The sequence below is a fragment of the Macaca thibetana genome, chromosome 1 (assembly GCF_024542745.1).
Source record: "Macaca thibetana thibetana isolate TM-01 chromosome 1, ASM2454274v1, whole genome shotgun sequence".
Lineage (NCBI taxonomy): Eukaryota > Metazoa > Chordata > Mammalia > Primates > Cercopithecidae > Macaca > Macaca thibetana.
The window spans coordinates 187,154,898-187,169,637 of record NC_065578.1 but is presented as its reverse complement, the minus strand read 5'-3'; the positions used below and the strand labels follow the sequence as shown (position 1 = coordinate 187,169,637).

Sequence of the window (14,740 nt, the reverse complement as noted above, 5' to 3'; positions counted from 1 at the left end):
CTGGGATTACAGGTGTAAGCATTGCACCTAGCCAATTTACAGGTTACAGTTTAAAACAAAGACCATAACAGCACTTTCCCAAAAACAAACCTCCTTCTTGCTGGCGACTAGACAACTAACACTGGCCACAAGATTAGAAATCACGGTTTAGAAGTTACGCAGCTGGAGGCTACAAGATTCTGACCTTCCCTAAATTGCTCTTAAGATCAGTGCTTGAGATACTTTGCAGACCCTGCACTTGATGGATCAGCTGGCACTACCCAGATTGATTAACTGGCCCATCTGATCTTGTACCCCCCACCCAGAACTGGCCCAGTGCAAGAGGACAACTTCAATTCCCTATGATATCATCTCCTATCTAACCAATCAGGCATTTCTGGCTCACTGGCTTCCCCCAACCCACTAAGTTGTCCTTAAAAATTCTTATCCCCAAATGCTCGGGGAGACTGATTAGAGTACCAGCACAGCTGGCTCTGCGTGAATTACACTTTATCACAATTCCTGTCTCGATAAATTGACTCTGTCTAGGCAGTAGGCAAGGTGAATCCACTGAGTGGTTACATGACTAGCTCAACATCAGAGACTCCAACCAAAAGCAGACTTTGGATCTCCTGGTACTCAGGTGCTTCAAACCCAAGCCAGTAGTGATTCTAAATCTGGTAACAAAGCAATTCCTGTGCAACCTAGCAGTGGAAGGACAAAGAATATTGTGATTGAATTCTCTGGATCCCTTTCAATAAATACACTATTGCTGCTAGGCTGTTCTGTATATCCATTGCCTGTAATCACACTGTTCCAGAAATATAAACTGTTTGATTCCTGGGAGTCCTTCAGTAATCAAACACAGTGATTAATATGCAATTAATGCTTATATATTAAGGTTGTAAATATATAACAATATATATTAATACATACAAATACATATATTTCCTAGCTCTGTCCACTGAGAAAGCTTGCAAGCAATGATAGTCCAAGAACAATGAGCGTACCTAAGATTTTTGGTTTTAAAATATATTTCTCCACTAAAAGAAAAGAGGTTTCTTGGATACAAGACTGATTCCAGGACTGGGGCAATGCCAGTATGGAATGAAGCTGGAACATTATTGTCTAAGAAAGTACTTATAAAGAATGACAGAAATATGTCAAAAGGATACAGAAGTCAGTCTGAAGGAGCTCCAACTAGCCAAATATAAGATGACTTGAGTTTCAAAATTAATAACAGGATATATATATTAATGACCCAGGATTCCACAATGATATAAACAAACAGAAGGACTAACTAATAAATGTGGAAGATATAAAAACTCAGAAAATCATCATTTGGACAACTAACATATCAATGATTATTATTATAAGTAAGATATAATAATAGAGGCTCAAAGGGAAGAATATGGTAACTTTACAGCAGTGAACTCTGGCAGCCACCATCTTAATCAAGTGATCAAAGTTAACATCACCAGCACTGAGACAAATAGATATCATATGCCTCCAGATATGACAAACTAAGGATGACAAAATAGGACTACTATAGTATTCCTGATGAAAATAGATAATCTGAATCTTAGGCATAAGAAAACACAAGACAAATTCAAACTGAGGAACATCCTATAAAATAAATAACTTATACTCTTCAAAAATGTTGATGTCATAAACTGAAAAACTGTACCAATTTAGAGGAGATTAAAGAGACATGACAAATAAATGCAACAAGTCATTCAGAATGGTCCTGGACTAGAATTTTTTTTTCTATAAAGGACATTAGTGAATACATTGCTGAAATTTAAATTGTAAAGAATTTAAAATTAAAAATTTAAAGTTTTCTCGGATATATCAATATTAATTTTATAATTTTGCTAATTGTTCTATGGTTTTATAACAACTCTGAAGCAAAATCAATAGGCAATTACAAAAGTTCAGAAATATAACTCTATAAAGTTCATACATTTCTGGCTTCACTTACATTATATTGTTAGCGTTTTTTTCCATTCAATTTCAACTACTAAATAGTATTTTTAAGAGCAGTAAAGTAATCCATCCTATAGTTGAGCACTATTTCTGCAACTACTATGGCTGGGTATGTTTACTTTTCCAGAATTTTCACACACATATGATTAATACCGGTATATAATCTTTACATAGTACTTAGAATCACTCCTTAAATTTCTTTGTGTATAATTTGCAAATCAAACTATTTTAGCATTGATCATATGTATATACTGCCAAATTATCTTCCTGGAAGACTGTCAACTCAATTACCACTCTCCCTTCCTCCACCTACCCTTCCCCAATAGGCACATGCTCGAGCACATACACTCACTGCAAGTAAGAGTATTTCCCATTTTGGAACATCCCTTTGATTTTACCCATAACTATCAGATGATTTCTTTGGTACCTTGTATTATTCTATATTTGCTTTTATTTATTTGCAAAATTGAGTATTATTTCATGTAAGCTGAATGTGTGAATTTTTGTCTTTTAAAAATATTGACATCCTGCACCATCTTCTTACCCTATTTGGAGCTTTTATTAAAAAGATAAAATTGGCCAGGCACAGTGGCTCACGCCTGTAATCCTAGCACTTTGAGAGGCCAAGGCAGGCAGATCATGAAGACAAGAGATCGAGACCATCCTGTTCAACATGGTGAAATCCTGTCTCTACTAAAAATACAAAAATTAGCTGGGTGTGGTGGTGCGCACCTGTAGTCTCAGCTACTCGGGAGGCTGAGGCTGGAGAATTGCTTAAACCTGGGAGGTGAAGGCTGCAGTGAGCTGAGATCACACCACTGCACTCCAGCCTGGCAACAGAGTGAGACTCTGTCTCCAAATAAAAAAAAAAAAAAAAATCAAAGCTTTTAATATTTTGAAGCAATTAAGCCATTTACTTGCCCTAATTATGACACCTTTCCCAATTTGGGTTTAAATTTTGTTTGTGGTGCTTTCTTATATGTAGGGTAGATTTCTTTCTTAATTTCTATAGTTTTACTGTTGTTAAAACTGTTGTTTAGCTGATCTGAACTCTTTTAGTAAGTGAAAACAAGCTAAATTTCCTTCAGAGAGTTTCCCATTTGTCCCAACACCATGCATTTAATCTCTCCTTTCACCACTGATCTACATGACCACCTTTATCACAGACTAAATTATTACTTTTAGGTAGATTTTAAATTTTTATTCTGCTTCTTTTGTTACAGCAGTCTTAGAGTACATTTTAATAGTTGATGAGGTAAATTCATCATTAACCTCTGAATAATTCATTCTACTAATGAACTTTAATGTTAATTGGCCATATGCTACACACCCTTAAAAAAAACTACTGGGATTTATTTTAAATTGGAATCTAACTAAATTAGTAATTATGATTACTGGTCTATACAAATTGTTCTAAAATTGATCTGAACTATTTTAATATTTTATAATCTTTAAAATTACATTTCATTAAGAATGTGGTTTTGATTAGTATGCATCAACACTGTCTTATTTTAATGTACTCAGTATCATAATAGCTAATTTCAACTTACGTTGTATATGGGCTTTTTTTTGGTCTTTCTATATTTATCATCTAGTGATAATGTAGCCTCTTGGGTAAATAAAAAGCTCATTTATTTTCATTCTTATCTAAAAATGAAAGCATTCAAGACTACGAATGTTTAGTACAATTCTGACCACATTCCAGAAATTTTTGATAAATAATACTTCCACTAGCAGTATTTTTTGAATGCACTGATTTTCCAACACACAGGTACTCAGAGGAGTCTTCATTTACTCTTTTCTAGACTGTCTCTGTTTGTCTCTGTTTGTTCTTTTGTCCTCAGAGCCTCGTAAATATCAGGTACGTTTAAGACAAAAAACAAAAAACAAAAAACTGACAACAACAACAAAACCTCCAAAACCTGTTGCTTGAGTAAATTGAGTATTTAAAAGCAAAGACTCTGAAGCCACAACGTCTGGGTTTAAATCTCAGCTCCCTCCTCTTACTAGCTATATTAACTGAGTCAACCTCCATAACTTCTCTGTGTACCAGTTTCCTTTTCAATAAAAAATAATAATAGTATTTATCAGCAGGGTACAGAGGCTCACATCTGCAATCCCAGCACTTTGGGAGGCTGAGGCAGGCAGATCATGAGATCAAGAGATCGAGACCATCCTGGCCAACATGGTGAAACCTCGTCTCTATTAAAAATACAAAAATTAGCTGGGTGTGGTGGTGTGTGTCTGTAGTCCCAGCTACTCAGGAGGCTGAGGCAGGAGAATCACCTGAACCCGGGAGGCGGAGGTTGCAGTAAGCCAAGATGGAGCCACTGCGCTCCAGCCTGGGCAACAGAGCGAGACCTCGCCTCAAAAAATAAAAATAATAATAATAGTAGTATTTATCTCACAGAGTAGTTCTGAAAGTTAGTTAATACATATGAATAGTTCAAACACTGTCTATGAAAAGTAACTGCAAAATACATGCTACCTAATTATTATTATTTTTTTTTCAGACGGAGTCTTGCTCTGTCGCCAGGCTGGAGTGCAATGGTGCAATCTTGGCTCACTACAACCACTACCTCCCGGGTTGAAGGAATTTTGCTGCCTCAGCCTCCCAAGTAGCTGGGACTACAGGCGTGCACCACCATGCCCAGCTAATTTTTTTTGTATTTTTAGTAGAGACAGGGTTTCACCATTTTGGCCTGGATGGTTTCGATCTCTTGACCTCACGATCCGCCTGCCCTGGCCTCCCAAAGTGCTGGGATTACAGGCGTGAGCCGCCACGCCCAGCCCCTAATTATTTAATTTCTAACAGATTTTGCTTTACATAAATTCCAATCCTTCGTGATACAAAGTTTTACTACTTTTGGAAAATATACCTTTTATTTACGTGGAAACACTGTCCTATTTTATTCATACTTTTGGAGTTTTTTTTAGTTTTACAGTATTCTTTAGTTTGGATTTGCCAGGCTTATACTCGACTATCCACTATTTCAATTGTTCTTGTGTCAATTTATTTTAGGTCTAGCTATTATTTGGAGCACAGCTAGAAATGAAGGGTAAGGCCTTCAGTGCAATGTATCATGTCAGCTCCATCTCAACACTAGTATGGTTTCCTCCTCAAAAACTACCCAGTCCTCTAACAGATGCTAAGAATTCTCCTAGGAGACTTGTCATTTAATCCTTAAGCATGCATTTACCATGCATATAGTGACTCACAGATTAGGCAGCTCTTACTCCGTATTTTCTCTTTTAATCATCTATAAATTCTTCTAAGTTTTGGGTGTGAGGAGAGCAATATAGCAATAGCATTTCTTGCGGGAGGGGATGAGACGATATTAACACACTGTCTCGGAGTACTATCTCAAACCAAAAGTCTCCTTCACCACATAAAAGTAAGTGCTACTCCAAAATATTTCAAAAAAAAGATTCTGATTGTTTTTCTTTTTCCTCCAGATTCAATTTCTTTTTAGAAAAGTTGCTATATCATGGTTGTGCATATCTGTGGGGGGTACATGTATTATTTCGATAGACAAATACAATGTAATAATCAATTAGGGTAACTGGGATTTCTATATTCTCAAACATTTATCATTTCTTGTGTTGGAAACACTGCAATTCTTCTCTTCTAGCTATTCTGAAATATACAATAAAGTATTAACTATAACTTCCCTACTGTATTATCAAATACTAGAACTCATTCACCCAAACTTACTATATTTTTGTACCCACTAAGCAACTTCTCTCCATCCCCACCCCCATACCTTTCCCTTCTCTGCCTACTATCTCCATTCCATGCTCTGCCTCCATGAGATCCACTTTTTTTGCTCCCATTTAAGACTGACAATATGTTTGATTGTCTTTTGGTTCCTGGCTCATTTCACTTAATTTACTGATCTTCAGTTCCATCCATGTTGCTGCAAATGACAAGATTTCATTCTTTTTTATGGCTGAATAATATTCCAATGTGTATATACACCACATTTTTTTATCCTTTCATCTGTTGATGGACACCTAAAGGTCGATTCCAAATATTGACTATTGTGAATAGTGCTGCAATAAACATGGGAGTGCAGATATCTCTTCAATATACCGATTTCCTTTCTTTTGGATATATACCCAGCAGTGGGGTTGCTGGAACATATGACAGTTCTATTTTTAGTTTTCTGACGAACCTCCATACTCTTTTTCATAACGGCTGTACTACTTCACATTCTCAACAGTTTAGGGGCATTCACTCTTTCTCCATGTCCTTTCTGACATTTGTTACTTCTATCTTTTTGATAATGTCATTCTAACTGTGGTGAGACGATATCTCATTGTGGTTCTGACTTCCATTTTCCTGATGGTTAATGATAAGTATTTTTTCATATACCTATTGACCACTTGTATATCTTCTTTTGAAAATGTCTATTTAGAGTTTTTGTCAATTTTTAAATTGGATTATTTTTTGCAGTCAAATTGTTTGATTCCATTATATATTCTGGTTATTAATCCCTCGTCAGATGGGTAATCTGCAAACATTTTCTCACATTCTGAAGGCTGTATTCAATTTCTACTGTTTTCTAGCTCATAGGATTTGCTAGAATTTCCAAAACAATGTTAATATAAAAGGTAACTGTGGAAACCTCTTCTTGTTCCCCTATATAGAGTTTGGTCAATGTCCTCCAGCCAAAAACCAATTAAAAAAACACCTGTAGTTAAACAAGTTTTATTTATTGCTAGTTGCAATAAATATGAATAAGTGAGAGATGGCTCAGTAAGGCACTTGTTAAATAATTTGTGGGAGGGTTCAAGAAAGTGGGGCTTCACTGTGGATTAGATACTGTCAAATGGGAATGATTCTATAGTTCAGTAACTTATGTAATGACAAATCTTATTTAGGAGCACAGAAGCCTACAGGGAAGCTACAGTTTTAACTGGTAAAGAAGCAGAAATCACTCACATTGGTCAGGGTAGGTTTGTTTTTATTTTCCTATAGTTTGCACAGTGACTTTGTTTTTTAAATGTGGCTAGACAACTTTATGGAGTGATCTTGCTTTTTGTTTTGCTTCAGCAGTCAGAGAGAGTAGCCTTGTCTGATGTTGATGTTCTATGAAATTATGTTCAGAAGGAGAACATAAATGGCTAGTTATAAATGCTAAGCCAGTTTCCAGATACAGGGACTGCTATTCTCTCTCAAGTTCCTAGAGTATATTTCAATTTAAGGCTTTAAATTTTATCCTAATGTATTCCATTATGTCGTATAAAAATAATTGAATCTGGTATTTTCATGGCTGTTCAGAAACAGACACAAACTAATCTGCAAACTCACTATAAAAAAGAATAGGCCAAATGTATGTATTGTACATGAACATAATACGGGATGATGTACAGAGTAGTCACATAAACTAATCATAAAAGTAACAAGGTAGTCGTCCAAGTTTGGAGACAAGTAAAACAGAAGTGATATAATCCAAAAGGATTTACTGTTCACTTAGATAAAAATAGGTATAATATTTTTTAAAATAAAGTGAATATACAAATAAATGTTCATTAAAAATACCTCACTGTTTTTTGTTTTACTATAAAGGATATTAGGGTAATTCTTTTTTTTGGGGGGTGGGATGGGGTGGCGGGGAGACAGGGTCTGACTCTGTCACCCAGGCTGGAGTATACTGGCATGATCTCAGCTCACTGTAACCACGGCCTCCTGGGTTCAAGGTATCCTCCCACCTTAGCCTCCTGAGTAGCTGAAACCACAAGCACATGCCACCATGCCCAACTAATTTTTTTTATTTTTTGTAGAGGCAGGGTCTCACCATGTTGCCCAGGCAATATTAGGGTAATTCTTAAAATCTGAAAATCTAGAATTTAGAAATAATATTGTATCGATATTAACTGCCTGAATTTTAAAGTTATATTGTGATTACATAAGACAATATCCTTGTTCCTAAGGAAATACATGCTGAAGTATTTAAGGGTAAAGAAACATTATGTGTGTACCTTACTCAAACAATCCAGAAAAGAAATTATATGTATATATATGTAAAAGAAAGGCTGAATGAGAATGATAAAACAAAGGTGATAAAATGTTAAGTGTTTAGACAATCTGGATACAAACTATAAAGGAATTCTTTGTAGTATTTTTGTAATTTTTCTCTAAGTCAAAACTTATTTCAATATAAAAAGTTTAAAAACACAGCCGGAAGCAGGGCTCATTACTGTAATCCCAGCACTCTGGGAGGCCGAGGTGGGCAGATCACCTGAGATCAGGAGTTTGAGACCCACCTGGCCAACATGGTGAAACCCCCGTCTCTACTAAAAATACAAAAATTAGCCGGACACAGTGGTGCACGCCTGTAGTCCCAGCCACTCGGGAGGCTGAAGCTGGAGAATTGCTTGAACCCGGAAGGCAGAAGTTGCAGTGAGCCAAGATCATACCACTGCACTCCAGTCTGGGTGACAGAGCAGGACTCCATCTCAAAAATAAAAATTAAAAATGCCTGGGCGCACTGGCTCACGCCTATAATCCCAGCACTTGGAGAAGTCAAGAAGGGAGGATCACAAGGTCAAGAGATGGAGACCATCCTGGCCAACATGGTGAAACCCCGTCTCTACTAAAATTACAAAAAATCAGCTGGGTGTGGTGGCATGTGCCTGTAGTCCCAGCTACTCGGGAGGCCGAGGCAGGAAAATCACCTGAACCCGGGAGGTGGAGGTTGCAGTGAGCCGAGATGGTGCCACTGCACTCCAGCCCGGATTCAGAGCAAGACTCTGTCTCAAAAATATAAAATAAAATATAAAAATAAAAAGTTAAAAAAAGCATATTAGGCCTCAAAAATAAGCTTGACAGATATCAGTATCTCCAAGTCAAAGATGAAGAGAGTAAAGTTCAAAATAATCATACAACTAATTAAAAGAGGTAAAGCTGATACCTATTTTACTCAAGACTATAGTCTTTATTCCATGGAAAAGGTGTAAGTTTCAACATAGTGAAGCATAATTCAATGACAGATTTATAATTTTCATATCTCTAAGATAAACTATGTCCTTATTATGCATTTTTTTTTTTTCTTAAAGTATTTCCTTCCTCTCAGGTTCTGAAATTAAGTTTTAAAAAAATGCCAGGGATAGTGGCTTACACCTGCAATCCTACCACTCTGGGAGGGTGACACAGACAGATCGCTTGAGTCCAGGAGTTTGAGACCAGTCTGGACAACATGGTGAAATCCCATCTCTACAATAAGTACAAAAATTAGCTGGGCATGGTGGTGCACTCCCATAGACCCAGTTACTTGAGAGGCTGAGGTAGGAGGATTGCTTGAGCCTAGGAGGTCAAGGCTACAGCATTCCAACCTGCGTGACAGAGTGTCTCAAAAAAACAAAAACAAAGCAAAACCCTTTAGATTTGTTCCATCACAATTTGGTGAAGAAAATTAAGTTATTATCATTGAAAAAGCAAATATTAATATTTGATTCTGCCATTATGCATAAGAGCTATTCAAGTGCTAATCAACACCACTGCATTCAAAATGGTTGTCTTTGCGACAGGACACTTTAGTAAACTAATCTATGACTTTATAACTCAGACAATTATACTTGTGGTATCATTAAAACAAAGATATTGTTTACCTGAGAACTGCCACTGAAACCTGGAGGTTGGCTGTATTCTGTGGAATCAATAATACTACTGCAAAATGAAGAGAGAAAAATGTGATTTCAGTATTTACATAATTTTAACAACTGAAAAACTAAATCTAAAGTATATCATACATAAGCCCAGTATTTCCAATTTCTAAGCAAAGAAAACATTTACTGCCAATCATTAAAGATCAAATAGACAACCCACGACATATCAGCAAATGTTTAAGCAATTTACCACTTCAATTCACCACCTCAAACACATAAACCAAGAAATAATATCAACAGGGGATAATCACAAGGCAGGTGTCTATATAAATTTACTTGTTTATATTTCATTTTCAGATAGGTTAATCAGGTTTGGGGAACTCTACGGAAAAGAAAATTTACACTATTGGGAAAAGAGCACAAGCATGCAATCAAAGTCTATGGTTAACAGACCCTGTTATGCCATTAAAAAGCTATGTGTTCTTGGACAGTTACCTTATAATCAATCACTCAAGATTCCTCATCTATAAAAACGAGGTGATGAAGGCTAGCTATTTATATATTATCTCGAGTCCCTCCCAGCTTCAAAATATTATAATCAAACCTCATGTGAAAAACAGAACTATCAAAAGAATAAAATAAATGGTAAAATAACAATAATCTTGCCTTTGTAACCCAAAACCAATATACTAGCTTCTTCTGCTCTGGTCAAACATAATATGCTTTCTCCACTGGTTCTTTTTATGTGATTATATCCTCTATACATTCTATCTAACCCTAAAAAAACATCCAGAAGCGTAGACTATCTTTTACTTCCTCTATCTTGGCATTTCTATCTTACCATTTCATCATTCCTATCTCCCTCCCATCTTTAAATAAGCCCTACATAAAAAACTATCAACAACTGAAAATCACATGACATATACACCAACTGTATACATTACGATTTACTTTTTGTAAATTCTTTTTCTCTATTTCTACTATAAACATGCTTAGTCCAGGCACGGTCACTCATGCCTGTTATCTCAGCACTGTGGGTGGCCAAGGTGGGCGGATCACCTGGGGTCAGGTGTTCAAGACCAGCCTGACCAACATAGTGAAACCCTATCTCTATTAAAAATAAAAAAATTAGCTGGGTGTGGTGGCACACTCCTGTAATCCCAGCTACTTGGGAGGCTGAGGCAGTAGAATCACTTGAACTTGGGAGATGGAGATTGCAGTGAGCTGAGATCACACCACTGCACTCCAGCCTGGGTGACAGGGTGAGACTCTGTCTCAAAAAACAAACAACAACAACAACAAAAAAATTATATTCTTTCTACCCTACAAAATTTAAGAAATTGAGATTACTAATTAGAATGGTTCTATATGCAAATATACAAAATGATTAATTACTTAGTACTGAAAGAACCTCAAAGGTTAAAGCATGGGACGTATTCTTAGAAGTACACAGTTTGGATTTTACCCATAGAAGTGAATAGCCTGACTCTGGGCAAGAGGTTAATCTTACTTGAGTTCTAGCTTCTCCATCTACTAAATGATGAAGACATATCAGAGAAGTTTGAGATTTAAATAAGATAATGCATGTAAAGTTCACAGTATGATGCCAAAATACAGCAAATATTCAATAAATTTTAGTTTCTTTTATTAACAAGATTAGTAACATAAAACTTCACATTTTCAAAAATAAATCATATGAATCTGCCTACACAGAAGTCTTCTTTTTTTTAAAGGCATAGTTAATGGGTACAAACACAAAATTACATGAAAGAAATAAGTTCTAAGGTTTGACAGCAGACTAAGGTGACTATAGTTAGCAACAATATATTGTATATTTCAAAATAGCTAGAAGAGGCCAGGCACGGTGGCTCATGCTTATAATCCTAGGACTTTGGGAGGCCAAGGTGGGAGGGTCACTGGAGCCCAGGAGTTCAAGACCAGCCCGGAAAACATAGTGAGACCCCGTTTTCTACATATAATTAACTGTGTGTGGTGGTGCATGCCTGGGGTTCCAGCTACTCAGGAGGGTGAGGTGGGAAGATCACTTAATCTCAAATGGTCAAGGCTACAATGAGCTGTGATCGCATCGCTGCATTCCAGCCTGGGCAAGAGAGAGGCCCCGTCTAAAACAAAAACAAAAACAAATACAAAAACAAAAAAACCCAAAACCAAAACCAAAATAGCCAGAAGAAATGATAAATGCTCAAGGTGATGGGATAACTCCCAAATACTCTGACTTGATCATTACACATTCTATGCATGTAAAAAATATCACAAGTATCCCCACAGACAAGTACAAAATACTATGTATCAATGAAAAAATAAAGTTAGAGAGTGCCAAAAAATACAGCACATTTAAAAAAAAAAAAAACCCTTAATTGTGTTAACAGTTCCTATAGCAAAACTGAATTATAAAAGAGCCTTTAAAGAACTTAACCATATAAAGAATTCAAATGTTCTTCTCATGAGTTTATTTAGATAAAATGTAACCATTGCTTGCCTTTCCTATAGAGTCACACACTGGTATGACAAGACTGCATGCTATTTTCAGTTTACTCCATCCAGAGACTAATAGGACTGAAAGTGAGGTAATGCAATGCATTAAAAATCTCTGTTCTTCCTACTAATGAAACTCAATCCCCTAGCGTTTGTATAACATTAATAAAATCATGTAGCTGCATATTTAGAGGCCTATAGAACAGAACATTTCCAGCTATACATTTTTATGGATTTATGATTCAGAATTTTGTGACTGCAAGCCAAAAAAATGCATACTGATATCTCAGTGTATACAGTGATATAATTCTACATTTCATATATGTTAAAAAATACTCATCAGTTTATTGCAGATATAACTAAGAATTAAAATAGTATCTTATTAATGATTACAGAATATGAAACGTATTTTCTAGCAGTTCTTAATTTAATTCACTAAGAAAAAGGTATAATACAGACTGCAACAGAAAAATTTGAATAATAAAACCCATTAATTCTGCTTAATATATATCATACATTCATACATTCATACATTCATACACATACACACACACACACAGAGAAAAGAATATAGCCGGGTGCAGTGGCTCACGCCCATAATCTCAGCACTTTGGGAGGCTGAGGTGGGCAGATCACAAGGTAAGGAGATCGAGACCACCCTCACTAACATGGTGAAACCCCGTCTCTACTAAAAATACAAAGAATTAGCCGGGCGTGGTAGCGGGTGCCTGTAGTCCCAGCTACTCGGGAGGCTGAGGCAGGAGAATGGCATGAACCCAGGAGGTGGAGCCTGCAGTGAGCAGAGATCACGCCACTGCACTCCAGCCTGGGCAACAGAGCAAGACTCCGTTTCAAAAAAAAAAAAAAAAAAAAAAGAATATTAGAAAGCACTGACACGGCTGGGTCCCTCTTGACTCTGGTGCTGTACTACTACTTTAACTCTTGATTCATCTGCAGTCACTAGATGGCAATAACAATATCAACAGTACCAATTACTGAGGGTTTACTATGCACTAACCTAAATAAACTTCACAGCTCTAATGTAGATAATACTATTATCATTCTCATTTCTCAAGTGAGAAAACTCGAGCACTGAGAGATTATATATTTGGCTCAAGATAACAACACTGGGAAATAGCAATGTTATTATTCAAACCCAAGCAGTCAAGTTCCAGAGTCCACAAGAACCACCATGCTATATAAACTACCTAGGCACTTTATGTTTTCTAACTGAAGAACAGGAAAATCCTGGATAAGCCCCCACCTCATAGACATATTTTAAAGAGAAAAATGAAAAACAGTAACCTATAAATATAAGACAGAATCATGTATTTTTCAAATAAATGTCAATAAAGTTATAAAAGTTACACTAGCTTAAGAAATCGCGGCAGGTGGATCACCTGAGTCAGGAGTTCAAGACCAGCCTGGCCAACATGGTGAAACCCCAACTCTACAAAAATACAAAAATGAACCGGGCGTGATGGCAAGTGTGTGTAATCCCAGCTATTAGAGAGGCTGAGGCAGGAGAATCTCTTGAATCTGGGAGGCGAAGGTTGCAGTGAGCCTGCACTCTAGCCTCGGTGCTGGGTAACAGAGCAAGACTCCACCTCCAAAACAAAACAAAACAAAACAACAACAACAAAAAACACTTAATAAAGACATCAAAAGATGTCAAGGAAAAAAATTTTCAGAGTAGTAAGTAAAACTGATAGAGGAGTAATACGCTTTAATCAAAAGATAATAAAACAGTTCCTAATCTTCTTGCTGGTAACAATGAGAAGCTTTGCTAAAATAAGTAAAAACAATGTAGCTGTTAATTTGAGGTATCAAAGAAATTCAGTTATGCAAGTAGATGTCATATAACTATTTTCACCTAGATTATTTTCCTTCAAAAGCAAAGACATATTTCCTAACTAGAAGGTAAGATTATTAAGTCAGTTTCACATATGAGGTATAGTATAATGAAGAGGTAACCAAGAGAAAACAATGGTTCACTCTTGGAAAAATAATAGGCATATTGATTTTAGACTAGGCTTTTATATTGAAAAAGAATGGTTTAAATTTAAATTATTAGTAGATATATTAGCTAATTAAATTATAAAGAGAAATTTTAAATCAATGAGCAAAAATAAAGCACACTGAGATCGTTTTAGGATAAACGTAGACAATAAATATGGAATTACGAATAAGGGAATCAAAGAGAGTCCAAAATGCCACATACTCACATAAAATTAGACTATTATCATTTTTTTTGCTATAAATGTAAAAGAGAGAAAAAAGAGTTACATTTAAATAAATAAATCAAATGGAGCTACAAATAAAACTTGCTCCTTTCCAGTGTTCTACATATAGTTACTGAACCAGTTTCTCCAAAAGAAAACACTAAGAAGTAACCTGAAAATACTAAATTTTAAATAATTTAATATTTCTAATTTAATTTTAAATTAATAGTAAATCCCATTTATTGAGCAACCAAAATTGTTGTGGCCCCAATTTTGCAGAGACCTCCAGCGATACTAAAAATCATTCTTCATGTTTTTTCTTGTTTTACTCCATATACCCTTTAACATTTGACACAAGTAGTCAAATATATCACCCAAAATCTATGCGACTAATCTGTCCACAACAATAACAGCAGCAGCTAACATTTATTGAGTTCTTACTATGT

At 35.9% G+C, this 14,740-nt stretch overlaps 1 protein-coding gene across 13 annotated transcripts in view; it reads right to left on the bottom strand.

Moving 5' to 3' along the window:
* Nucleotides 1-14,740, bottom strand: part of COP1 (COP1 E3 ubiquitin ligase) — a 259,658-nt gene that overhangs the window by 158,087 nt on the left and 86,831 nt on the right. For all 13 annotated transcript variants that reach the window (XM_050767129.1, XM_050767154.1, XM_050767165.1 and 10 more), the window contains one exon: nucleotides 9,580-9,637. In XM_050767129.1, coding sequence (XP_050623086.1) covers nucleotides 9,580-9,637 — 58 coding nt within the window. The remainder of the gene's footprint in view (nucleotides 1-9,579; nucleotides 9,638-14,740) is intronic.